The 27,014-nt window shown below is 45.6% G+C and overlaps 1 protein-coding gene across 1 annotated transcript in view; it reads left to right on the plus strand.

The window, feature by feature from the left end:
- Nucleotides 1-4,886, plus strand: part of IQGAP3 (IQ motif containing GTPase activating protein 3) — a 40,921-nt gene extending 36,035 nt beyond the window's left edge. The window contains exons 31-37 of the mRNA XM_054563312.1: nucleotides 210-336; nucleotides 1,378-1,465; nucleotides 2,329-2,541; nucleotides 3,010-3,176; nucleotides 3,481-3,582; nucleotides 4,037-4,145; nucleotides 4,754-4,886. Coding sequence (XP_054419287.1) covers nucleotides 210-336; nucleotides 1,378-1,465; nucleotides 2,329-2,541; nucleotides 3,010-3,176; nucleotides 3,481-3,582; nucleotides 4,037-4,145; nucleotides 4,754-4,867 — 920 coding nt within the window. The 3' untranslated portion in view covers nucleotides 4,868-4,886. The remainder of the gene's footprint in view (nucleotides 1-209; nucleotides 337-1,377; nucleotides 1,466-2,328; nucleotides 2,542-3,009; nucleotides 3,177-3,480; nucleotides 3,583-4,036; nucleotides 4,146-4,753) is intronic.
- Nucleotides 4,887-27,014: the final 22,128 nt, after the last annotated feature.

Genomic DNA, 27,014 nt, shown 5'->3' on the forward strand with positions numbered 1-27,014 from the left:
CCCTCAGGGCACCCAGGCTGAGGCCACTGGGGAGGCACACTCTGGGGAACAGCCCTTCCATGGTGCTCAGGGGCAAGGACACTGGGTGGTGCCACGGGGCAGCATGGGAAGGCTTCCTAGAAGAGGGGTCCATGGAGCAGCGTATCTGCCTTGCCCCATCTCTGCATGTGGATGTGTGTGCTTGTCTCACATTTCTCACCCGACCTCAGGGGGAAGTGTAGGTGGAGACGGGAGCATGGATCTGAGCAAACTAGAAGTGTCCCTGACACTTACCAACAAGTTTGAAGGGCTAGAGACAGACGCTGGTGATACCAGTGCCCGCAGCCTACTTCTGAGGTGAGTGAGAGTGGTCTCGGCCCCCTGTCGACCTGAGCTTTCCCTCTCAGGCCAGTCAAATGGCCTGCACTGAAGTGGCCATACCGCCTTCTTCCTGGGCTCTCTTGTCCTTCAGAAAGTTCTCCCTGAGGCTTAACTGGCACTTCCCTTGTTGCCATCTCAGCCGTTTGCCTCCTGGCAACCTCAGCTTCTGATCTGTCTTGTAGCTGAAGGCAAAGGAATAGTTAAGATACTGGCCACAACAGATGTGTATGTATTGTGTGTTCACCAAATGCTTTTTATATGCTATCATTTAATCTTAGTGGCAAACTGCTTCACAGTTGAGAAAAGCAACTCGAGGTTAAGTGACTGGCCCAGAGTCCCACAGCCAGTTGGTGGTGGAGCTCATGTTCTAATTCCCTGTTGTTGCCGAGCGATGGTCAGGAGACGGGCATGGAGCTTGGTTTCCTCAGTTCTGCAGAAGTGAGGAAGGACTCACAGAGGGCTGGGCTGGTCGTCCAGGCAGAAGAGGAGCCAAGTCACTACCTTGAGCTCCCTGCCAGCAAGGCAGTCCCTCCCCACTCATTCGCCCAGCAAGCAAATGAGCTGGGTGTGTTCAGCTTTGTCTTGCCATCGAAAGTCTTAACAGCAGGATGGGCTAGGGGTGAACACACAGCCAGAGCCACCAAGCAGGAGGTGGGTGTCTGGCGCATTGAGAGCTGAGAAAGGACACCTGGGTTGGGGATGGCCTCGCAGAGGAGGAGGTACATGCTTCACCGAAGGACTCAAAGGAAGACACTTTGTGGGAGGGCACTATAGGCAGAGGACACAGAGCTGTAAGAGACCATAGTACGTTCAGAATGTGGTAGTTCTTTCTGTTTCACAGGGGTCTCCTTCCTGGGTTGCACTCTCCACACATACGCGCCCCCTCACCCTATCACCTACCACCTTCCTAGTGTCCCTGGCAGCCGTGATGCTAGGCAGGGTCCACTTGCTCTCAGCTCTCTAGCGAGTCCCACGTCCAGACCCTCACCTCTCCCCATCGACCCCCTCTTCCTGCAGCACCAAGCAGTTGCTGGCCGACATCATGCAGTTCCACCCTGGGGGCTCGTTCAGGGAAATACTGTCCCTCCCGGCATCTAGCCCACAGGTACTGTCTTGTTCATCTCCACCTCACCCCACCAGCGCTGCTGATTCCTTGCCCTGGACCCCGCCCACAGTCTGCCACAGCAGACATCTCTGCTCACCAGTAATGAGAGCTCTGGAGGGTCAAGACCTATGCCTTTGACCCCGGAGACCTACAAGCAGAGAAGAGCAACCCTAGCTGTTGGGAGCCTCAGGCCGCAGGGTCCTAGGCTTCCACCTTCCTCCCCACTCCCCAGTAAAACAAGAGTGATCCCCCCAGGGACACCAGCCCGGATACCAGGTAGGGTGTTGTGGGGGACGCCAAGGGACAGTCTGGACAAACTACCTTAAAGAGCACCAAAGGCCTGGTGTAAGCAGAGAGGGTGGGTGCTTGAAGGCCTAGAGGCAGGAGAAAGTGGTAAGTGGGTAGAGAACAAGGGGCGCATTGGGCCAGCTGGAGTGAGAACTAAGCCAGGGGCTTCCCAGAGAACAGGTAGGATGGCCAGTGGAGGCACGTCCCAGCACACAAGACGAAAGGAGGGAAATGCCCCCAGAGCTCACATGTTGGGAAGTCACAGCGAGTGTCTGTCCAGAATCCTTTATGCTGCACTTCTGTTTGGGTCTCCCATGGGCCTCTGCTCCCGTCCGTGGCCATGAGGCCTTTCTCTATCTGTGGTGTTACACCTTGATATTCCTCACGAGCTACCCCTGTCTTTCCCCCAGAAGCTGGGCTCTGGGGGCACTGTCCTGACGATACCCTGAAGTGCCCAGGTTTCCCTTTGTGTCTGGTGCCCCTGGGGCCTGCCCTGGCTTGGGAGCAGAATGGTAGGGCCTCAAGCCAGAATCTCTGCACACCGCCCCCCGCCCCCCGCCCCCCCGCCCCCGCAGGAAGCAGCACACAAGCGGCTGATGTGTCGGCGCCAGGCCTGTGAGGCCCAAAACTCAGAGCTGCTTCGACGACACCGCTCACTGACAGCTGGCTCCCTCCTGCCACTGGCAGAGAAGCAAAGGCGTGTCCTACGGAACCTGCGCCAACTGGAGAGCCTGGGGTTGGTCAGTGCCAGTGATGGCTACCAGGGGCTAGTGGACCAACTGGCCAAGGTAATGACCTGAGCCTGGGATCTGTGTGCCTCTGTGTGTACACGTGTGCCTGCACAGGTGTGTACATGCACAGGTATGCATCGTATTGACACCTCAGGAGCAGGCCTCTCCCTGGGAAGTGCCCACCCCAAATTTTCACCAGCCAGGGGAAGGCCAGGAAACCTCCCAATGGTTCTTTTTGAAAGAAAGGTCTTAAAATTAGGGGAGGAGGTATTTATGCAACTAACTTGCTTTTACTAAAAATTAAGGAGCCTTGAAACAGTTACTCCTCAGTGGGGAAGGTCCTAAAGACATCCTTTGAAGGTTGGGATGTCATCCTTGAGGTTGTACTCCTAACACAAACAGGAATCCCCTGCTTCCTGCTTTTCCTGAAGGTCCTCACAGTGAGCTGTTCTTGGGCCTGGGTCAGGCCCCGAGGTTCTCCCGCCAGGAATGACCAACTCCCCTCCCTTGGTTCCCCAACCCCAGGACATCTGTAACCAGCGCAAGCACCGGCTGCGGCGGAAAGCAGAGCTGGCGAAGCTCCAGGCCACGCTCCAAGGCCTGAGCACCAAGACCACCTTCTATGAGGAGCAGGGTGACTACTACAGCCAGTACATCCGGGCCTGCCTGGACCACCTGGCCCCCAGCTCCAGGTAGGTGCTATCTTCTCCATGCGTGGCCTCTCACCCTGCCCGTGGCAACCTTCGCCCCACTCCCTACCCTCAGAAGACAGCTGGTAGGGGAATCTCACTCCAGCTCAGCATGGCCCTTTCCTAACTCAGGCCTTTGAATCTCCCTTGTGAAGTCCTAGGCTCAGGTGCGGGCCCTTCTTTGTCTCCCACCAGTGAGAAGTCTCCCTCAGGGTCTAATTTCCTCCCTACCAGCCACAAAAATGTACCCTGTCTTTGATGTTGAAGAGTTTATTGGATGAATCCTCCGGGGCCTTTTTTTAATCAGGAGTTCTGGGAAAGGGAAGAAGCAGCTATCTCTTCATTACACTGCTGCCCAGCTCCTGGAGAAGGGTGTCTTGGTGGAAATTGAAGATCTTCCCACCTCTCAGTATGTTTCTTCAGAGGGCAGAATGTCAGTCCCTTCTGTCCCATTACCTGGGGGTGGAACTCTTGGCTGGGCGCTGGGTAGGAGGGGAGGTGAAGCGTGGTCTCTGCCTCGGAAGAGCTGTTAGAATAATGGGGAAGACAGGACATCTCCAGACAGAAAATTAAGGACAATGGGTGTAGTCTGGCACAATTCTAGACACCCCCAGGCAGAGGACACTGGGAAAGATTCCCAGAGAAGAGGACATTTGATTGGGACTGGGCAGATAGGAGATACGGGGTGGTGAGCAGAAGCAAACTTGGGAGAAGACAGAGCTGGGCCCTGGGAGTGACAGAGGGGAAGTCTGGGCTCTGGGCGACACAGAGCACTGCCCGGCATGAGGAGCAGTGCGCGGAAGAGTGGGGCTGTGGCTCTGGGAAGAGGCCACGGGCCCCGTTCTGAACCCTCTTCCTGGCAGCTTCAGAAACGTGATCTTTGACATCACTCCTGGAGATGAGGCAGGAAAGTTTGAAGTAACTGCCAAGTTCCTGGGTGTGGACATGGAGCGGTTTCAGCTTCACTATCAGGTGAGGGGACATCCTCATGAGCCCTCAAGTCACCTGCCAGGCTTTCAGTGCTACTCTAATGACTGGTCGACCGCAGGCGACGTCAGCTCTGTTCCCTACCCAATTAGTATCATCTGTTCCTGAAGAAAAGGGCGAGGGTCTGCGCAGCCCAAGCCCCTCTGTCCCCATGGCCCGACACAGACCCCACTGCCAAGCATCAGGAGATGGCGTGGGCTGGCAGTGTCAGAAGGATTAATATTTGAAGCCCTATCGCAAGTCAGGGACTTAAACATTATCTCATTTGATCCTCTCCACGCTCTGAAGCATGATGCCCTAGAGCTGTGGAGAGGAAAGCAGTCGTTTTAAATCTAAATCTTGCTCTGCTGTTTTGCCTTTTGAATGAGAAAACTCGTTTTAGGCCCTGGCTGTGCTTAAATTGACATTTGGTCAAGTCACTATACCTATCCCATGGCTTTGGTTTCCTCATCTGTGAAGTGGGGTTGCAGTGCCCCATTGCAGTGGCCAGTGCCACTGGATGACCATGTAAGTCTCCAAGATGTTTTCTGGATTGTCTGAGCCACTGTGCAGAACCCTTAAACTCGTCTCCCTGCACCTTCCCCTTCTCCTAGGACCTCCTGCAGCTCCAGTACGAGGGTGTGGCTGTCATGAAACTCTTCAACAAGGCCAAGGTCAATGTCAACCTTCTCATCTTCCTCCTCAACAAGAAATTCTTGCGAAAGTGACAGAGGCAGTGGGTACAGGGCTGCCCTATCTCGCTGAATGCTTTTCTTAACCCTAACTCGCTACTCCGAGCTCCCTAGATGGGCGGAGTTTGTCTGCCTGGCCACAGGGAGGGTCTCTAATTGGCTAAAGCCAGCCTTGCCCCAGAGTCTGGATGTGTGACTCTGAAGTCCCAGGACGCCAGAGCTTTCCAGCTGGATGGTAGGGCGTGAGCCTAGGTGGGGTAGGATCTCTGCCCTTTGGCCTGGGAAGGCAGTTGCACTCGTGTCTGCAGCTGCCCTCCCATGGCCACCCCAATATTAAATGCACTGCACCAGCAGCCGCATCTCATTTCCTCTACCTTCTCTGCAGACCCCAAGGCCAGGGCCAGGCCCCCTCTCCCAGTCCCGCTTCATCAGCAATGGGCGTTCCTGCCCAGCTGCAGCCCAGGCCCCGCTGCGGCTGTGATGCCTCACAGCCTCCAGCCCCTCACGCTCACACCCAGCAGGGGCAGACAGTGCTGGGCAGTGCCCATGGGGAGTTGTGGCACTGCTGCCCTCCATGGTGGCAAGGCAAGCTGACCCTCCATTAACCTTAAATCCCACCCCTTTGTTTATGGTCTGTTTTATATGTGGATCACTAGGATATTTATTCTCTCTCCCAGCCTTACACTTTGCATCATGGTTTTAATTCTTTCATCTTTTTGAGCTCAGAGAAAGAGTTCTCATTTCCCTTGTTCAAACTGATATTTATGCCAATCTTTTATACCTTGTATTTAAAGTCACCTTAGGTCACCCTAATAAATTCAGTTTTAATAAAAAGACTTAGGATGAAAACCTGAAAAAATAAAATGAAGTCGCTTTAGGTCAAGGGCAATATTCCCACTCATGTTTAAGACCTCATTATTTCAGCTTCATACGGCACAAAGAGCAGCCTTTCCCTTTTCTCGTTCACCCTCAGGACTCTTGTACCTTAGAGCTGACTCTTCCAGGCAATTTTGATAGATCTGCAGTCTTGTCTCTGCCACTGTCACTCTTGTCCCCACATCTACCAACTTCCTGCCCCTGTTGCCCTTCTGATTTCTTTTCAATAAAAGCAACTGTTACTCCATATCTGTTATTAACCCCTTATTTCATTTGCACAGAGCAGACCTCCATGGTCTCAGACAGATATTTTCTGAGAGAACTGGGGAGTCCTTCCTACAGCCTCCCCAAGCCCCCTGCCCACCTCCCGTGTAGGACCACTCTGCCTGTCTGCACTTGTAAAAGCTTAATGATACGTAGGATTTATGCCTCTCTGTCCTCCCCAGGGAACAGACAGGAGGAGGAAAGAATCCTTAGGTTTCCATTCTGTTTTCATCAGCCACTCTGAAGACTAAAGCTAAGGAGAGGAGAAACCAGTCCGGGTTCTGCCCCACCCATTTTGCACGCATTTCCAGCAGGTTCTTTTCCTGGGCCTTGGGTGATGACACCAAAGCTGCTTGAGCGGCAGCTCCTTAGATATTGCATAAAACACCCACTTCCATGAGGAAGGCCACCCTCCTTCCCTACCTGCTTTCAGGGAGGGAAGTTTGTAGAGGAGGGGACAGGACAGATGACTGCCCTTGTATCTGAGCTCCCAAGCAGCCCATGTTGGGCCCCCACAAGTTTACCTACTACAGCCTGCCTCCCTACACTCCATTCTATTATGTCACTCAGGTTTTGTCTTGCTGTCATATTCAGTCTCAGTCACATCCTTTCCCCCTCTTAACATGTCACAGCAAAGACTTCAAGTACTGCCTTGCTCTGGGTGACAGTGACACATAGCAGTGGATTCAAGCTTCTACACATGATCAGTCACTAAAAATCTCACACTCACCGAATGACTCCAACACCGTCCCACTGGGATGCTCCCCTACAATCACATGATCTTGGCCCCATACAGCACATATAGGAATGTCACAATAGCTGCCATTATTGAGGGGCTGTCATGGGCTTGGGTCTTTACATATACTTACTCTTCACAACAACTCTGCAAAGGTATGTGGCCACTGCCTGTTTAATGTAATGCAACTGAAATAAGTAGGGTTGGATAACTACCTAAGGCATTAAGGGGCACCTTACACAGCTGTAAAGGGCAGAACAGGGTTTTAAATTCAGGCCCACCCACTCAATTTATATTCCTCAGCATTTTCTGCTGAAGTAAACATTTTTACTTCAACCCACTCTCTTTCAAGCTTACCCCCACTCTTCCACCATAAGTGATGGTCCCTGGTGAGCTTCAGTCTATCAGTGTCCTTTCCTAACCTTCAATCCTCAGTCTGAGATACAGGCACTTGGCTCATGTAGTTGGGAGCATACACTAGTACAGCCTCTCTGGAGGGCAATTGACAAGATAAAAAATGTTAAGTACAGGGTGCCAGGACTATTCAATAGGACAAAGTTAGTCTTTCTGCCAGATGATGCTGTGACAACTAGATGTCCACATGTGAAAGAATAAAGTTGTACCCCTACCTTGCACTGTATGTAAATCATAGATCACAGATCAAATTAAATTAATTAAAATGGGTCATAGACCTAAATGTAAGAGCTAAAACTATAAATCTCTTTGAAGAAAACAGATAGAGGCCTGGCCAGGTAGCTCAGTTGGTTAGAGCATTGTCCTGATACGCCAAGGTTGTGGGTTTGATCCCCAGTCAGGGCACATACAGGAGTCAACCAATGAGTGCATAAATGGATGAAACAGCCAATCGCTGTTTCTTTCAGATTAGTAAATAAAAATTTTAAAGAAAACATACATACAAATTTTCAAGACTTTGGATTAGGCAATGGTTTCCTAGGACACCAGAAAGCACAAGTGACAAAAGAAAAATTAGATAAATTGGACTTCGTCAAAGTTAAGAACTTGTACTTCAAAGTCCACTTTCAAGGAAATGAAAGAACACAGAATGGGAGAAAACATTTACAAATCATATATCTGATTAGGCCATTATATCCAAAATGTATGAGAACTCTTAGAATTTGAAAATAAAAGGACAACCCAATTAAATGGACAATGAATTTAGATAGCTTTTTTTCTTTTTTTAAGATTTTATTTATTTTTAGAGAGGGGAAAGAAGGGAGATGGAGAGAAACATCAGTGTGTGGTTGCCTCTCACACACCTGCTACTGGGGACCTGGCCTGCAACCCAGGCATGTGCCCTGACCGGGAATCAAACCAGCAACCTTTTGGTTCACAGGCCAGTGCTCAATCAATCCACTGAGCCACACCAGCCAGGGCTGAATAGCTGTTTCTCCAAAGAAGATATAAAATGGCTAATAAGCACATGAAAAGAAATGCTCATCGTTAGTGATTAGCAAATGCAATTTAAATCATGAGATGCTATTTCATCCCCGTAAGGATGACTAAAAACAGTAAGGTAATAACAAGTGTTGGTGAGGATGCAGAGATCATAACTTACATATTGCTAGGAAGTTACAAAATTGTGGAGCCATTTTGGAAAACAATTTGGCAATTCCTCAAAATGTTAAACAGCATATGATTTAGCAATTCCACACCTAGGTATAAACCCAAGAAAATTGTACACAAATATTCACAGCATTGTTATTCATAGTAGCCAAATAGGAAAATAACCCAAATGTCCAACTGAAGAATGAGTAAGCATAAAATGGTATATCCATACAATGGAATATTATTCGGCCATTAAAAGATACTATCATCCAGACAAAATTAACAAGGAAACAGCAACCTTAAATGACAGACAAAATGAGTTTAATGTTTTTAGAATATTTCACCCCAAAGCAGCAGAATATATCTTCTTTATAAATGCACATAAAACATTTTTCAGGATAGACCACATGTTAGTCCACAAAACAAGTCTCAAGTGTAAAAACACTGAAATCATCCCAAGCTGGTATAAAACAAGAAATCAATTACAATAAGGAAACTATAAATCACACAACCATGGAGGCTAAATAACATGCTACAAAACAATGAGTGGGTTAACAACAAGATCAAGGAAGAAATCAAAAGATACCTTGAGGCAAATGATAATGAGATACAGCCAAAGCAGTTCTATGAGGGAAATTTATAGCAATACAAGCCTACCTCAAGAAACAAGAAAAATCTCAAATAATCTAACCTTATACCTAAAGGAACTAGAAAAGGAATAAACAAAGCCCATTCCATTTATGTAAAATGTCCAAAGCAAGTAGAAGTAAGGAAATAATAAAGATCAGAGTGGAAATTTAAAAAAAAAAGTCTTAAAAAATACAAATGATTAATGACCAAGGCCCAGTTCCTTGAACAAATAAAATTGATAAAACTTTAACCAGAATCATCAAGAAAAAGAGAACCCAAATAAATAAAATCAGAAAGTGACAGAATTCACAAACTGACACCACAGAAACACAAAAGATTGTAAGACTATTATAAACAATTAAGTTCCAACATATTAGACAACTTGAAAGAAACAAAGTCTATACAATCTTCTAAGTCTGAACACAAAATCTGAACAGACGAATAATTACTAACAAAATCAAATCAGTGATCAAAAAAACTCTCAACAAACAAAAGTCCTGGACCAGGTGGCTTCACGGGTGAATTTTACCAAACATTCAAATATTAACACCTATCCTTTTCAAACTATTCCCAAAAATATTGAAGGGGAGGGAAGGATCCTAAGCTCATTTTATGAGGCCTGTATTACCCTTATTCCTAAACTAGACAACTACATGACAAAAAACAATTATATGCCAAGGTCACTGATTAACATAGATGCAAAAATCTTGAACAAAATATTAGCAATACATTAAAAAGATCAAGCAAGATTTATACCAGGATGTAAGATTGGCTTAATATCTGTAAAACTATTAACATGAACACCACATAAACAAAATGAAGGATAAAAACACGATCATATTAATAGATGCAGAAAAAGCATTTGACAAAATCCAGCATCCATTTATGATTAAAAACTCAGCAAAGAGAGAATACAGATAATATATCTCAACATAATGAAGGTCATATATCAGTGATTTTCAACCTTTTTATCTCATTGTGTACATAAACTAATTATTAAAATTCTCAGGCACACCAAAAAATATATTTTTGCCAATCTGATTTTTAAAAAATGGTATAATTTTGATTCATTCACACAGAACAGCTATTATTTTGTTGGCTGTTATTTTTCTATTTGACAATCTAAGGGAAAAGAAGACAGTGTCCCAGACTAAATAGTCAGGATTTGCATGTTTTAAAATTTCTTGTGGCACACTGGCTGAAAATCACTGCAGTAAGTGTGACAAAACCACAGCTAACATCATAGTTCCTGGTAAAAAACTAAAAGCATTTTACTTAAGATCAGGAACAAGGTAAGGATGTCCATTTTCACCACTTCCATTCAACATAGTACTGGAAGTCCTAGCCACAGCAATCAGACAAGAAGAAATAAAAGACATCCAAATTGGAAAGGAAGAAGTAAACTGTCATTATTTGCAGATAATATGATATTATACAGAGAGAACCCTAAAGAGTCCACCAAAAAACTACTACAACTGATAAATGAACTCAGTAAAGTAGCAGGGTACAAAATTAATATTCAGAAATTGAGTTCATGTTTAAGCATCAGTAACTATCAGAAAATTTAAGAAAACAATCTCACAATTGCATTTAAAAAATCCAGGAATAAATTTAACCATGAAAGTAAAAGATCTATAGTCAGAAAACTATACGACAATGAAGAAAAAATTGAAGAAGATACAAATAAATCCAAACATACACCGTGCACAATGGATAAGAAGAATTAACATCACTAAAATGTCCATATCACCCAAAGCAATCTACAGATTTAATGCAGTCCCTATCAAAATACCAATGACGTTTTTCTAGAACTAGAACAAATAATCCTAAAGTTTATATGGAATTACAAAAGACCCTGGACAGCAAAAGCAATCTTGAGAAAGAACAAAGTTGGGAGGATCATACTACTTGATACCAAACTATACCACAAGACTATAGTAATTGAAACAGCACAGTACTGGAATAAAAATGGACACATAGATCAATGGAACAGAATAGACAACCTGGAAATAATCCCAGGCCTACCAAGTTCTGTCCGGAAAAATTCCAGCCATTGTTAATATAATGAGAATTGTTTGTGCAACATCAATGTGCCTGGAAGCCAAGGAGAGTGGACTGGAATGTATATGCATGAACAATGACAACGTCACTGCCAGTAGGGGTGGTAGATGCTGTTGGGTGAGCATGTGTACTATGTGGCTGTCGCATTCAAAATGAATCTGCATCAAATTTTGCATTAAACTTGAACATTCCTCCACAGAAAATATTTGGATGATTCAGAAGGCTTTTGGGGACAACATAGTGAGTGCAGTGCAAATAAAAGTGTGGCCCAACATATGAAAAATGTTTGAGAATCTGTTGAAAGTGATCCATGTTCCGGAACGCCTGCAAGAAGCAAAATACTGATAATGTTGAATGTGTATGGGCTGCAATCAACTAAGATCAGCGACTGACAGTGCAAGAACTAGAAGCTGACCTGGGGATTCCAAAAACTACTGTGCCCGAGATTTTGACCCAGGATCTTGGCATGGAATGTGTCATGGCAAAATTCGTTCCATGGCTTCTGCTACCAGAGCAAAAGGAACATCATGTTGCAGTTGCTAATGACTTGATTCAAACTGCTACCAATGAACCAGGTTTCCTCAAGAAGGTCATAACTGGAGTTGAATCGTGGGTCTGTGGCTATGATCCAGAAAAAAAGGCTTAGTCGTCCCAATGGAAGCCACCTGGTTCTCCACATCCAAAGAAGGTGTGGCAAAGTCATGGCAAGATCAAGATCATATTTTGGACAGTGGAAGAGACGCTGGGAGAACTGTGTGACGTTCCAAGGTGCCCACTCTGAAGGAGACTGAGGCGTTATTGCCCTATGTACAATGTTTCTTGTATCTTGCATCTTCTTCAGTAAATGTCCCCATCTTTCATGTCGTATTGCTGGATGCTTTCTGAACAGAGTTTAAGGTTAATATATGACAAAGGGGGGGAAATATACAATGGGGTAAAGATAGTCTCTTCAATAAATGGCATTGGGGAAAAAGGACACACATGCAAAAAAATAAAATTAGACCACTTTCTTACACTATATACAAGAATAAACTCAAGATAAATTAAAGACTGCCCTGACTTGTGTGGTTCAATTTTTTGTGAGCTGTCCCATGAAGCAAAGGGTCACTGACTTGGTTCCTGGTCAGGGCACATGCCTAGGTTTTGGGTTCAGTCCCTGGTCAGGACTCGTGAGAGAGGGAATCAATCTATGCTTCTCTCTCACATCGATGTTTCTCACCCTCTCTTTCTCCCTCCCTTCCTTCTCTCTAAAAATAAATTTAAAAAAATTTTTTTTGAGATAAATTAAAGACTTAAATGTCAGACCCCAAACCATACAATTCCTAGAAGAAAACACAAGAAGTAAGCTCTCTGACATTGCTCTTAGTAATATCTTTTTTTGGGGGGGGGATATGTCTCCTAGGGCAAAGGGGGGAGAAAAAAGAAAAAGAAACAAATGGGGTTACATCAAACTAAAAAGTTTTTACCCAGCAAAGGAAACCATCAACAGAATAAAAATAAAAAATATTTGCAAAGGGCACATCTGATAAGGGGTTAATCTCCAAAATATATAAGGAACTCATACAACTTAACACCAAAAAGACAGACAATCCGATTAAAAAATGGGCAGAGGACATGAATAGACATTTCTCCAAAGAGGACATACAGATGGCCAAAAGATATGTGAAAAGATGCTCAACATCACTAGCCATCAGAGAAATGCAAATTAAAACCACCATGAAATTCCACCTCACACCTGTCAGATTATTGTTATCAAAAAATCAACACACATGTTGGTGAGGATGTGGAGAAAAGGGAGAGCTCAAGCACTGTTGGTGAGATCACAAATTGGTGCAGACACTATGGAAAACATGGAGGTTCCTCAAAAAATTAAAAATGCCACTTCTGGGTATTTATCCAAAGAAATCCAAAACACCAATTTGAGAAGATATATATATTCCTATGTTCATTGCAGCATTATTTATAATAGCCATTATATGGTAGTAACCATACTTTATCCAATCGGTCGATGATTGGATGAAGAAGATGTAGAACATTTACAGTTGTTTATATGGAAAATAATACAATAATTAATAAATAACAATACAAGAATAAACTCTGTGTTTCCCATACACACAACTATAAACCTACTTTTGCCCCACCTGTATATAGAGGAATATTGCTTGGCTGCAAAAAAGAATGGACTTAACCATTTGCAACAACAGGAATGGACCTAGAGGATGTTATGCTAAGTGAAATGAGTCAGACAGAGAAAGACAAATACCATATGGTTTCCCTTATATGTAAAATCTAAAGAACAAAATAAATATATGAACAAAACAGAAACAAACTTATAGGGAACAAACTGATGATTGCCAGGTGGAAGGAGGCTTTGGGGCCTGGGTAAAAAAGGTGAAGGGATTAAGAAGTAGAAATTGGTAGTTACAGTCATGGGGGCTTAAAGTACAACTTATGGAATATCGGTAACATGGTGTCAGGTGGGTGCTAGGCTTATTAGGGGGATCACTTCGTAAGTTATATAAAGGTCTAGCCACAACGCAATATACTTGAAACTAATATAATATTGAATGTCAACTGAAATTGAAGAATAAGAAATATTTTGAAAGGAAAGAATATACAATTTTTAAAAAGGAGTGAAGTACTGATATATGCTACCACATGGAAGAACCTTGAAAACATTATGCTAAGTGAAAGCTAGACATAAAAGGTCACATATTGTATGCTTCTGTTTATACAGAATGTCCAGTACAGGCAAATTATGTAGGAACATAAAGTAAATTAGTGGTTATGACGGCCTAGGAAAAGGAGAGAATGGAGAGCGATTGCTAGTGAGTATGGGGTTTCCTTTGGGGGTGATGAAAATCTTCTGTAATAATGGTGATGGCTGCACAACTCTGTAAATACAGTAAAACCACTCAATCGTGTATTTTAAAAGGGTAACTTTTATGGTATGTGAATTATATTTCAATAAGCTGTGTTTTTTTTAAATTGTATCTGCACATATTGAGCAATGAATTTTTCCTATGGCTATACCAGATTAAAGAACAGAGAGCTCTGGAGTATTTTGTGGTGGTATTGTTTGTTATGGCAATGATCTTAGTAGGGCAACCACCCAAAGGAACACTAGCGATGATGGTCTAGATCTGTGTGAAACTGAGTAAGAAAAAAAATGTGTGTATTTTATAGGTCTTTTCCATTTCATTTTTCTAGTAACAAGTTGTTACTGTATTTCACAAAAATATCAGTTCATAACCGATTGAAATTTTTCAAAAACTGCTCTTCACTGCAGACAGTTTGACAAAATCTGTTCTAGAGGGCATACTTTTAGTAATGTGATATAGGAATTAACACTGTTGAATTAGACATACTACTGGAGTAGCTGAGATCATATTGTACATGCAATGTTGAAGTCTTCTTTATTCATTTACTCATAAAAATATTTTTCCATGTCTTTAAAATTTCTTCAAAGCATTAATGTCTATAATAAAGCCCATATATGAGGGGGGACACCCCAAAAACCCGAATATTTTCTGGAGGGCAGGCCCCTTGTAGTACAGGCTTCTTCTGCTAGGTGAGTGTTCTAGGAACCTATCTGTATCAGTGTACCAGCTGGCATTGCTGTGAGACACTGCATTCGGCTTCAGTAAATATTTTTTTGAAGACTCAATGCATTTCCCCATTTCATGATGGGTGATTTACAAGCACACCTGCCCACACTGTGCTGAGTGTTCAGCAATTTTTGACCAGAAACAGCATGACCCCCGTGCCCCACCCTCCCTATTCACCCAATCTCTCTCTAACCAACTTTTTTTGTTTCCCAGGAGGAGAAAAGTCCTCAAAGGGAAATGTTTTGCTGATGTGAGAAGGTGAAAAAACAAAAAATGACAGAAGCACTAAAAGGCATCAAAATCTTTGAGTTCAGCCCTGGATGGTGTGGCTCAGTGGACTGAGCACCAGCCTGTGAACCCAAAGGTTGCTGGTGCAAGAGGCAACTGTATCTCTTGCACATTGACATTTCTCTCCCTCTCTTTCTCCCTCCCTTCCCCTCTCTCTAAAAAGTAAATAAGTAAAATATTTTTTAAAAGTTGACACGTTCAGCCCTGCCTGGTGTGGCTCAGTGGATTGAGCACCAGCCTGCAAACCAAAGTGTTGCTAGTTCAATTCCCAGTTAGGGCACGTGCCTGGGTTGTGGGCCAGGTCCCCAGTAGGGGGCATGCGAGGAGCAACTACACATTCATGTTTCTTTCTCTCCCTTCCCCTCTCTCTAAAAATAAATAAATTTTAAAAAATCGACAAGTTCAAAAACTGTTTTGAGCAGTGGAAAAAACGTCGTGATAAGTCCATTGCATCAAATGGAGAGTACCTTGAAGGTGACTCAGGTTTAAACACAAGAATAAATAAAAAATTTTTTATAAATAAATTCCAGATTTTATAAATGAAATCCCCAAGTATTTACTGTATTTGACATTCTTACAATACTGAAGTTGTTTTCTATTTTCATTATTATTAATAATTCTGTAATGATATCTTTGTATACAACATATCTAAATACACTTTTAATTATCTCCTTAGAAAGCTAGAGGAGAAATAACTAGAACAAAGAGCAGAAACTTTAAAATATCATGTTTTCCTGGTTATAATACATATTTATTGTAGAAAATGTAGAAAATATTTTAAGAGCACCCCTGACCTGCATGGCTCAGTGGGTTGGGTATTGTTCTGCAAAGCAAAAGGTCACCAGTTCGATTCCTGGTCAGGGCACATGCCTGGGTTGTGGGCTGCTCCCCTGTTGGGATATGAGAGGCAACCAACAGATGTTTTTCTCCTTCTCTTTCTCCCTCCCTTCCCCTCTTTCTGAAAATAAATAGGTAAAGTCTTTTTTAAAAATATTTTAAGAGCAAAAAAAAAAAAAAAGGTAAAAATAATTCATGATCTCATCACAAAATGATAACCACTTGTAACATTTTGATGTATTTTCTTCCAATCATATTTGTAATTAGAATCACATTACACATATTATTTTGTAACCAGCTTTTTTCTCACTTAGCATCATAAACATTTTCCCATAGTAAATGAAATATACCACAATTTAACTAATCCATCCACTACAATGCAATCACCTTAGATGGTTTAAGTTTTGATATATAAAAGAATGCTGTGTTGCAAATCTTTTGTGACATTGTTCTCTCTTCCTCTATGGGACTGACCCTCATTCCCTCCACGTGTCTGGTGGGGTTAATGGTTGGTGGAATCAGCCTCGCACTGAGCAGATCTTGGGCTCAGGACTCTAGTACAGACACTAGACTTCTTTCCCCTCTACTGCGGGAATTTGAATTCTGAGGACAGAACCCAGGAAGGGAAGCCAGTTGGAGCTGAATTACCAACTGGCAGCACCCTGGAGAGATGGCCACCAGTTTCTGGCACTGGGGTCCCCCTAGAAGGATCAATGCATCATCTTTTCCAGGTCAAATCATCTCATTCCTTATAACCCAAAGTGCTCCTCAGCATCTCCCAACAAATTCCTACCTGCTGAAGCTCTTTGGCACTGTGTTTTGTCATTTACAAAGATTCTGTCCTGATTTGTATTTGCACCTAAATCTTTGTGCTCATGTTTATTTCCTTGGACTGTATTTCTAACAGGGAAGTTGCTGCATCAAAAGGTAAGCACTTTATACAGAATCTTTTTACATGTGACCTAATGTTCTCTAGAGAATCTGTATCAATAACAGAAAGAGAAAGGTCCCAGAAGGGAAGAGAAAAGTGGTATACCCTGCTGGGGCCAGTGGTCCAGGATCCAGGAAGAAGCTCAGCCAGGCTCTTGTAAGTCAGCAACCTTGTAAGTCAGTGAACCTGCCTTTGCTGGGGCTTGCAGAACCTCTCAGTTGCCTTTCCAACAGTGTTGCACAGAGGGCCCTTTTCTCCAAAAGGACAGCATGGATTGCCAAATGCGATATGGTGCCCTGGGCTAGATTCCGGGACAGAGAAAAGTGCTTCAACAAGAAAATCAAATAAAGTCTGGGGTATGGCTAACAGTTATATGTTAATATTGGTTACTTAGTTTTGGCAAATGCAATGTAAGATATTAACCTTAGGGAAACTGGGTGAGGGGCATATAGGAACTCTCTGTACTGTGTTTGCAACTTTTCTGTAAATTTAAAACTGTTCCAAAATTAAAAGGTTATTTAAAAGCCACACTGGCTTGTGTGGCTCAGTTGGTTGGAGGGCTGCCCTGTAACCAAAGGGTTGTGAGTTTGATTCCTGGCCAGGGTACTTGCCTACCTTGCTGGTTCCACACACAATCCCAGGTCTGGGTGTGTACAGGAGGCCACCAACCCATGTTTCTCTCTCTCTCTCTCTCTCTCTCTCTCTCTCTCTCTCTCTCTCTCTCTCTGTCTCCCTTCCTCTCTACCTAATAGCAGTAAAAGCCCTGGCCCGGGTGGTTAGTGGCTTGAGTGCTGGACTGCAAGCCAAAGGGTCTCCAGTTCAGTTCCCAGTCAGGGCACACGCCTAGGTTGCTGCCGGCTGCCTGGTGCAGGGCAACTGCACACTGACGTTTCTCCCTCTCTCTCTCTCTCCCTTCCTTCCCCTTTCTCTAAAAATAAATTTTAAAAAATATTTCTAAAAGTAAAATAAAAGCAATGAAAAAAAATTTCCTTGGGTGAGGATAAAGAAAAGGGTACTGTACCCTGTACCAATTTATAGTCCCACTAAGAAGGAATAGAAGTGGTAATCTTACCATGCCCTTGCCAGCAGCACATATTTTTAAAAATTCAGTCCTTCAACAAATATTTATTCAGTGCCCTCTAAGATGTGCCAGGCCCTACCTGAGGAACCTGGGCTCCATCATTAACAAAAGCAGACATAGATCAATGCCCATATGGAGCTGACAGCACAGCAGGGGAAGGCAGGTGCGGTAGCCTGTCAGAAGGTGTAAGTGCTGTGGCAAAAGCGAAGAGCAGAACAAGGGGCACCACGGTGAAGGAAAGGAGCGGGGGTGGGTGGCGATTTTTGACAGGGCGCTCAGGAGAGGTTTCATTGAAGAAAAGGCATCTCAGTGATGACTTGAAAGAGGTGAAGAGGTGAGCCTGTACCTGTCTGGAGAAAAGGTCTGACAGATAAGATGTAGAAAGACCCATCATGTATGGCCTGGTAGGCGCCATACCAGGTGTGGCAGGGACACTCACCAAAAACTCCATTTATTCTGCTACATTTCACTTGCCATTTAGGCAGGACTATATAGACTAATTTGTGCCAAAATGTGAGTGGAAGTATAGTGTGTAATTTCTAAGTCTAGCAATAAAAATCCCAGCCCTGGCTGGTGTGGCTCAGGAATTTAAGCACTGGTCTGTGAATCAAAAGGTCACCAGTTCGATTCCTGGTCAGAGCACAAGCCTGGGTTGCGGGCCAGGTCCCCAGTTGGGGGAATGTAAGAGGCAACCGATCGCACGTGGATGTTACTTTCTCCCTCCGTTCTCTCTCTCGAAAATAAATAAATAAATAAATAAATAAAATCTTTAAAAAAAAAACCCCATATGTACTTCTCTTTTCTTTCCCTAATGTGGTATCTGTTTCTGATGGTGTAGCTACAACATGGTAGCGCTTCTGTCAACTTAGGTCCCTGAGTGACTACAGAGGTGGGCAAAAGTATGTTTACAGTTGTTCATATGGGAAAAGACATGCAGGTTACGATTATTACAGTAGTTTTATTACCTGAAAAGAATGTCACAATGCAACTGTAAACCTACTTTTGCCCACTCTATGTGGAGCACAGCCCTCCCTACTAACCTGTGTGTGACATGTGTCACTGACTAAGTCACCAGCTGGTAGCACCCTGGAGAAACAACCATTGTCTGGCACTGAGATGTCTATTGTGTTAATCTACTGAGATAGATTTCTGGTGTGTTTCTCACTGCAGCACAACTTAACCCATCTGTCCTGACAAGGAAGGACTTAGCTTTTACTGTATTAACTGAAGCAATTGTTGTTAATTGGAAAAATGCAAGAGCATTGTTGTTTAGTTTCCATTTCTTTGATAATTAGTAAATGTAGCAGATTATATTTTCTGAGATGCCCATATCAAAATCTGCCATCTCCCATGCTTTTCTTATTGTGACATTGCCACCTCCATGTCTTCTCCTACTGGAAGGTCATCAGGGTCGATAATACACAGGGCCCTGTCATCTCCTGTGGTAACAATGCCTTCTTCTGAAAGACCTGCTGAAGGACCTGCCTGAGGCGCTTCTTGAAGAGGTGCCCCTCTTTTCAGAAATATGTCCATGGTGGTTTCTTTGGTTTGTTTCTTTTTTTCAAGATTTGCTTGTAAGCAGATAATGTACTATGAACGTTCTTCTCTATTAATGAAAACTTTTCGGGGTTGGGATCCATGTTTCCAAACTTTTTAAGGAGCAATAGCTTCTGTTAAATCCTTCACTGAATTTCTTCATCTTTTTCTCCTGCGGTTCCCTTTTCTCTTGCCTCTTCTTCAGCTCTGCGTTCCTATTCCAGCTCCAACAACTCCTCATTGGCCAATCCCCAGGACCCACCTCTAGGAGCTCCGTAATGGCCTCCCCCTCCCACCAGGTTAAAGTTGCTTGTTGTTTACCACCTCAGCCACGGGCCCTGGTGATTTTTTGTAACCTTTGTGTTGCAACATTATGATTGCTTCGACATCACTGCTGACAGAAATTATCTTGGCTCCCTTATAATCTTACGGATATGCAGTCCATCACCGGTTGAAAATCCTTATGCAGTACATAACCGAATATTGCAATATTTGATATTTGCATATATTGCAAAATGATCACCACAATAAGTCTAGTTAATATCTGTCACACCACATAGTTACTCATTTTTTTTTTCTTGTGATGAGAAGTGCTTCTCAATCTTGAATGCTTACATTCAAATTACCTATGAATTTTGTTAAAATGCAAGTTGTAATTAGCAGGTCTGGAGTGGGCTAAAATTCTTGGCAGTTCTACTGGCTCGCAGGTGATGCCCACACTTGAGTAGTCAGGGGCTGGCCACCCCCAGCTAGCTCCAGATGATCCCTGCTCTCTTCTCTAACCTTCCAAAAGGGGTGCAGGGGGATCAAGCCTGGAGTTTTGAAAATCTGTCTTTCTCTCCTCTTAAAGATTGCAGCTTCCTATTTTTACCTCCAGTCTTTTGACACCTCTTCTATCCTCCAAGATTCCTCACAGACGGGGGCGGGGGCAAGGCCCCCATAACCATCTGTGCATGTTCCCTCCACACCACCGCTGAACTTCACGGGGGGAGATAGGAAGACGCTGAACAAACGGGCTGTCGATTTGATTCTCACCTTTCCACAATTTCAATTCTCTTATTTCCACTTTAAATATCTGTCTCAGGAGAGCCCTGGCTGGTGTGGCTCAGTGGGTTGAGTGCCAGCCTGTGAATCAGAGGGTGGCCAGTTCAATCCCCAAGGTAGGGCACAGGCCTGGGTTGCGGACCAGGTCCCTGGTGCGGGCACGTGAGAGGCAGCCACACACTGATGTTTCTCTCCATCTTTCTCCCTCCCCTCTGTCTAAAGATACATAAAAATCTTTAAAATAAATAAATATCTGCCTCAGGAGAAAAAAAGGATGAAAACAGGAGTTGGAAATTATGTTTCCTTTGTCTTCTGTCACCAGCACTCCACCTGCTTCAGCAGAGGACTCTTTTTGGGACCTTTCTTGATACTCTTTCTTGTTCTAAATATGACCGACCTTCCCCTGGCCCCTGCCATGATACAGAGAAAACTGTAAATTGTTCCACAAACCTCTGCCAGGCTTTGGGCTTCCTGGTACCATCCTACCACGTTTGCACCCGTGAATTTACTCCTGGTTATATGCGGTCCTCTTGTCCTGCAGAGGATGAAAGGAGACGGGCTTTGCTACAAGGCACCATACATACATTATTTGCATTATCTGTTGTAATCTTTGCAGCACCTTATGAGTGTCACCTTCACGTTGTCACTGAGGACACTAGGCTCAGAGTGGGTCAGTGACATGCCTAAGATCACACAGCTAGAAATGACTGAGCTGAGATTGGATTTTAGCTTTGTCTGACCCAGCCTTCTCTCCTGGCTTTCTTGAAATCCAAGCAATTCCAGGGTCGCTGTGTGACCACACCAGATCTCTGTGTGGCCGTTTCTTCCTCATGGGCACTGTCAAACATTGAATTCATGAGCGTATTTTCATAACTATGCTCTGGAGTCCTTGGCCCCTCCCGTATCCCTGTGATCACAGAGTCAGGGTACTATTCCTGGGCAACAGTGAAACCATTTTTCCCCTTCACCCTTCACTGGGCACAGACAGGCCTGGGTTGGAACCCCATGGCCTCTTCTTGTTATACGAATATGAACATGGTCTTTAACTTCTCTGATCCTCACTTTCATCATCTGTAAAATGAGGGTGATAATTCTATGTCAGGTGGGCTATGGTATGATGATTAAAGTATTGTGTACAATGCCTTTCCAAGTGCCTGGCAGGGATGAAAACAAAACAAGGTTATACCCTTTTTGACCCCAACTTCTCTTTCCCCTGGGTCAGGCCTAAGGCAGCTTCTCATTGGCCTGTGCCTCTCAGCAACACAGCCCTCCAGGAGCAGGTCTGCAGTATGTAAGATAGAGGGCGCACAGCTTCCCAGCCCTTACTGAGAGGAAGGGGCTGAAGCACACTCTGTTCCCTGTGGAACTGGGGACCTCACCAGGAGAGACAGCATGAAGTTATTAACCAGTATGTGGAACATGTGCAAGTGGAGAGTCTGGTGGCAAAACCGGAGCCTGACGGGACTCCGGTGCGCAGACTGGCCCTCTGCAGGCGGGGCTCGGTGTGGTCCGCCGCAGAGCCTACCCCGTCACCTCCCCAGCACCCTACCATAGGTGTCCAATAAGCACTTGTTGAATGATAGTGCTCAGCTGAGTCAATGGGAGAAGAGTGGTGATGGGACTGTGTCCACACTGCGTGGCAGCCCAGCTACTTCCACAGCCTCGCTGGAGAGGCGGTTGGGTAGGTGACAGGGCTCAGAGGAGAAAGAACAGTCTTTCTTATTGATGGTTACCTCTGTCAAACTCTTGTTAACCTATAAATAAATTTAAAATAATAGAATAAAAATAACGAAATACAGCGGAGAACTTCAGCTTCACGAACACGGACACCCAGGTGGGTGAGGGACCGTTTCCAGGCTGCCTCGCCCTCTGGAGCCTCTCTCCGACCAGGAGGCTGGTGCAGGTTACAACCAGCGTCTCCACTTTTTCTGTCTCCTCACAAGCTGCCACCCTCAGGCCTCTGCATTTCCACAGAGGCTTCGCTACCTTTTAACAAACGTGGCAGGTCCTTGACGACTCCTATCACCCTGTGAAAGATACTTAACCTGGTCTTTCGTGCCCTTGCCCCTGTCCCTGCCAGTCCTCAGAGTCAGTCTGGTAACTGTCACGTAGGCATGTGCACACAATCACAGCAATTTAGAGAAAGACCACACACTTAACTCACTAACATGCTTACTGAGTGATAGAGAGACCCCTCCTCTGCAACTGTCACGAGGAAGACGGGAGAGGGAGCATTGAGCTTTTTGTCCACCCTGCTCCTGTACATCTCCCTGCCCTCCCTGCATCGGCGGTGCCAAGGCTCCCTCCTATGCCTTCCAGGCACACAGCCTTTTGTTGCTTAGCAATGGCATGCCTCTTTCTGGACTTCAGCATCCTCCTTGAAGTTCTAGTATCAGCTGCAGCAAGGAGGGCCAGGCTGGACCTCCAGGAGCTGCTTCTGCTGCTGCTGCTGACAGGGAATTTGTAGGAACAAGCCCCCAAATAGGCCCGAATATGAAACACAAGTTTTTTTTTTAACACTCAGGACCCACAATGGCTCTTGGAAAGTCCTGCCATGCTGCCCCGCCCCCAGCTTCTGCCAGGCTGCTGGCTCCCCCTCCAACACTGGGCTTCTCATCCCCCGTGTCTGCCCTTCTCTCTGCCCTGGGGCTCTGAATCTATCCCTATGGTCTCTCCTCTTTGGGCTCAAGGCCCATTGTTCTTTTGTCCATACTGTAACTCTACATCCATGCGTCTGTCTATGGGGTCTCTGTGGCTGTCCCAGCCTCTCTTTGGCCACCTCCTGCTTAGACAGTGTAACTTACAGTCTTCCCTTCACTAAAGCAATCCCCTTACCACCTCCAAGGGCACGCCCCCATGTTGTTATAAGAACCATGATCACACCCCTTGTTACAGGGGGACAGGACGGTGGCACAGAGGAGGCCCCCAGGGAAATCCTGCTTCGGTCATTTAGCCTGCCCTGGACTTTAGCTTCCATGGAAACTGACCTTAGACTTCTGGCAAATGAGAAGACTAGGCCCCAAAAAGAAAGTAGGTCCTTCCTGCTGCCTCCTCTCCATCGTCTCAGCTACAATATTGAAGGCTTCAGGAGAATCCCTTGAAGAGACTCACACTTGTGACTGATATCAGGCACCTGCACACTCCCAGAAGAGTGCTCCCAGACCCCAGCTAACAGAGTGTCCTCCAGTCTCCCTGTCCGTGTCCCCTGACTTAGACCTCTTTACCTGTACTCCCGGCCACCTCATTCCCTTAGACCTTGATGCTCGGGTCTGACAATACTGTCTCTGGGTTGAGAAGCAGGACAAGAAAGCAGTCAGTGAAGAGATAGCTAGGAGAAAATACTTAACAGAGTAAAGGGAGAGAGGTGGAGCTCAGCTCCCAGGCAGGCCTGGTTTGGATGGATGCTGAAATGAGGGCACGAGGGAAGCTTGGGGAGGGGGGCAGGTCCTAGATTCTGCCTTCTAGCACAGGAAGCAGGCAAACAGCAGATGGAACAGAGGAGGCAGGAGGCAGGAGGCCAGGCCAAGTGACCTCACCCAAACTGCTGCCTGCTGCTGTTGCAACCTGGCGAGGCTCCCAGCTCTCCTGGGTCCCCAAGTAGGAGAGCTTTTTATAGTTCACTCCCCAACTTTGGTTTAAATAATTAAACAAGATGGACAGAAATAGCAACTGGACAGCAAAGGCAGTTATTTTGGGGTTTTCTGGAACACAGAGTGCTCCTGGGCAACACCCCACCCCTTCAGGGGGAGGAGCCAGCATCAAAGCCGATGAGAGATTGGGAGATTCTTGTAGGGGAAACCCACCTGAATCTCTCCCTACCCCCTCGCTCCCTACCCTAGCCCCGGGGAGGGTCTCACTGCTTCTTTCTGGTCTTCAGGGAAGGAGAGGGCTCTCACTACCTCTTGCTCATAGCTCCTCCCCTGACAGGAAGTCCCTTCTATTGTCTGTCAGCCCTTCTGCTTCAGAGATGGGAGCAGATATTGACAATGAGATCAGCAAGCAGCTGCAAAACAGGCTGAACCAGGACTAGGTGGCTACTGTTCCTTTGGCCAAGAAGCTGGAATCAGGTTTAAGAGGTCTTGTGCTTTCTGCCCCCACTGTAATTATTGGAAAGCTGTGGAGGGAATGTAGGTTGGGGTCGGGGGTGAGAGGCAGTGCTGGAGAGAGGAATGGGGGGGAAGGGCAGGGGGCGGGTTACAGATTAGGCTTCAGAAAAGGCCATACATGGATTACTGTCTGACTGACGAACTCTGACGGGGCAAGAAGCTCGCCTCTTCTGCTCCCTTTTAGCGTCCTGTGTCCCTGGCAGAAGCCCAGCCAAGGTTTCCTGGGACAGGGTTTTAGCCGCTGAGCTGGGGATGGGGAGAGGTGAGGAGGGCCCCTCAGGTGTCCACTGCAGGCCAATCATTTGCAGCTTGTTTGAATAATACTTTTGGTTCAACCACAGAGATTAGGAGCTCACTTCAACTCTACCTGAGGCTCTACCACAGAGCTTAAAACCTGGACACAAAAGGGACATTTCTAATGTTTTCTACCTTTGGGTGAAACTTCAGGGGTGGGTTTGGAAGTCAAATTTCAGCAAACACTGATATCATTCATTCATTCCTGTTTATTCATTCAGCAAACATTTTAAAAGCACCAGCTATAAGCCTCCCATTGTGCTGGTGCTGGGAATAATTAGTATTAGCAAGATCCTTGACTCAAGAAGCTCACAGTTCAGGAGGGAAAATGGCTTACAATCCATTCCCACCATTACTGTGGGTTTGCTGTGCAATAGATATCATGCTGTGCAATAGATATCATACAGGAGCTTCAGATAAATTGTACCATATAATCCTCATAGCAAGTCTATGGCCTAAGCAGCATAAGCCCCATTTGACAGTTATTAGAACTAAGATGAAGAGACTTGTCCAAAGTCACCCGGCTACTAAACAGTATAAATGGAATTGGTTCCCAGGTTTACATGACTGCAGGTTCTGTGCTCTTAACACTGCCCGTGGTCACTAATGCATGGAAGGAAGACACAAGTTCATTAAATGTTGTGGGTGGGTGTTCAAAAGACAGTGAGATTGTCTTTAGCTGCAGGTGTGTGCTATGCATGCTCAGTGGGGCAATCAGGGAAAGCCTCCTAAAGGAGGGGGCTTTGTACTGGCCTCCATTCGTATCCACTAAGTGATTTGTTCTTGTTGTTGGGGTGAATAAAATTCTTACACTGTAGACATGCTGGACAGGAATAGAGGAGAGGCTGAAATAGTAAAAGGACTAGTCTTCAATGCCAAGCCACCTTCACCCTCAGAGTTGTCTTGCTTTTTTTGGGTCTCTCTCCCAGGTGCAAATACTCAAACTTCTAGAGGAAAGTCCTGGCCCCCCACTCTGGGAAATTCTTCCTAATGTCTATCGTGCATTTCTTCCTGTCCCAATAGACTGTCTCACCTTCCATTTCATTTCTCTTTTTCAAGGCCAAAACTCCCAGCAGTAACCGGGCAAACCGAAAGCTTCTGGCCCTTTAAGGCCACCTTCTTCCCCCCACGTGCCGTCTGGTTGGGTTGGCGACGCTGACGCACGCATGACGTCAATGGCAGCTGGCGTGGTCTGGGCACGAGGAGCAAAGTTGGAATGGGGGTTGGGGGAAGAGAGCAAGAAGTCTGTCATTTGCATTTAAAGGGGCCGTTCCCGAATTAATGATCAGGGCTTTAAAGAAATGTGTATCTGGCAAACTTGACGTTTTGGACTTCGGGGCAAGGAAAAGGCGTGGTACAGCTGAAGTCGCTAGTGGCTCGAGTTTGCAATGTCAATTATGTCCTTCCGCGTAAAGGGGAAATAGTCCGTTGGTGCCCCGGCTGGAAGCACGTGACTTGGAGGGGGTGGTGGGGAGGGGACAGGGAAGGAGGGAGGAGCTGGGAGAAGACTGTCAGGCTTCGTTTCAGCTGCCCCCACCCCCACATCCTGCCCACCCTCCTGCAGCTGCCACCACATCCTGCCCAGGCAAGGAACTCGTGTGGGGGGCACTGGTCTAGGACCTGGCTTTGGCACCCCTTCCCTGCCCCTTTCAGTTCCAGGGTAGGGCCTCTGATCTTTGCCCCAGCAGGCCTACCCCCCGGCACAGCTTGGGGCACAGCTCTGCCTGACTCTGCTCCCCTACCCCCTACCTCTGGCCTGTGGAACTTGTCCAGGACTCCAGACCAGAGAGCCCCATTCCTGAGCTAGGACAGTTATCAACGGACAAATAGACGTGTTCAATAAATTTTTTATAATCTTAACTTAGATGCACAGTTACACACATAAACAGAGCCTGTAACAGACATTTGCTGAGCATGTTCCATGGCCAGGCCCTGTATAGCCCTACAAACCCAAACTTGAGTTCAACTGCTACCCTGAAGGAACTCAGGATCTGGTGAAGAAGGGTACATTAGAAACCGAAAATGTCAGTACAATATGGTTTGTACGGATGGGGCAGAGATACAGAGAGTAGAGAGCACCATGCACAAGCAGAGGCACAGGCGGACACGCGAGTCTGTATGGAGGCTGTGCACACGAAGGGCCACCAGTACGGCCGCTCACAGCCCTTTCCCTCTCAGCAAGATGGACGGCAAGGGGACAGGCTGGGAACGTGGTTGGGGTCACTGAAAAACTGAAGGAGTGATCTGCACAATGAAAGAGATGAGATGGATGGAGATAGGGGGTGAAGACTCTTCACATGACTGTGGGGAAGGCAAGAGGGGTCA

The sequence above is a fragment of the Pteronotus mesoamericanus genome, unplaced genomic scaffold (assembly GCF_021234165.1).
Source record: "Pteronotus mesoamericanus isolate MK-2021 breed Mesoamerican mustached bat unplaced genomic scaffold, CSHL_Meso_final scaffold_705, whole genome shotgun sequence".
NCBI lineage: Eukaryota > Metazoa > Chordata > Mammalia > Chiroptera > Mormoopidae > Pteronotus > Pteronotus mesoamericanus.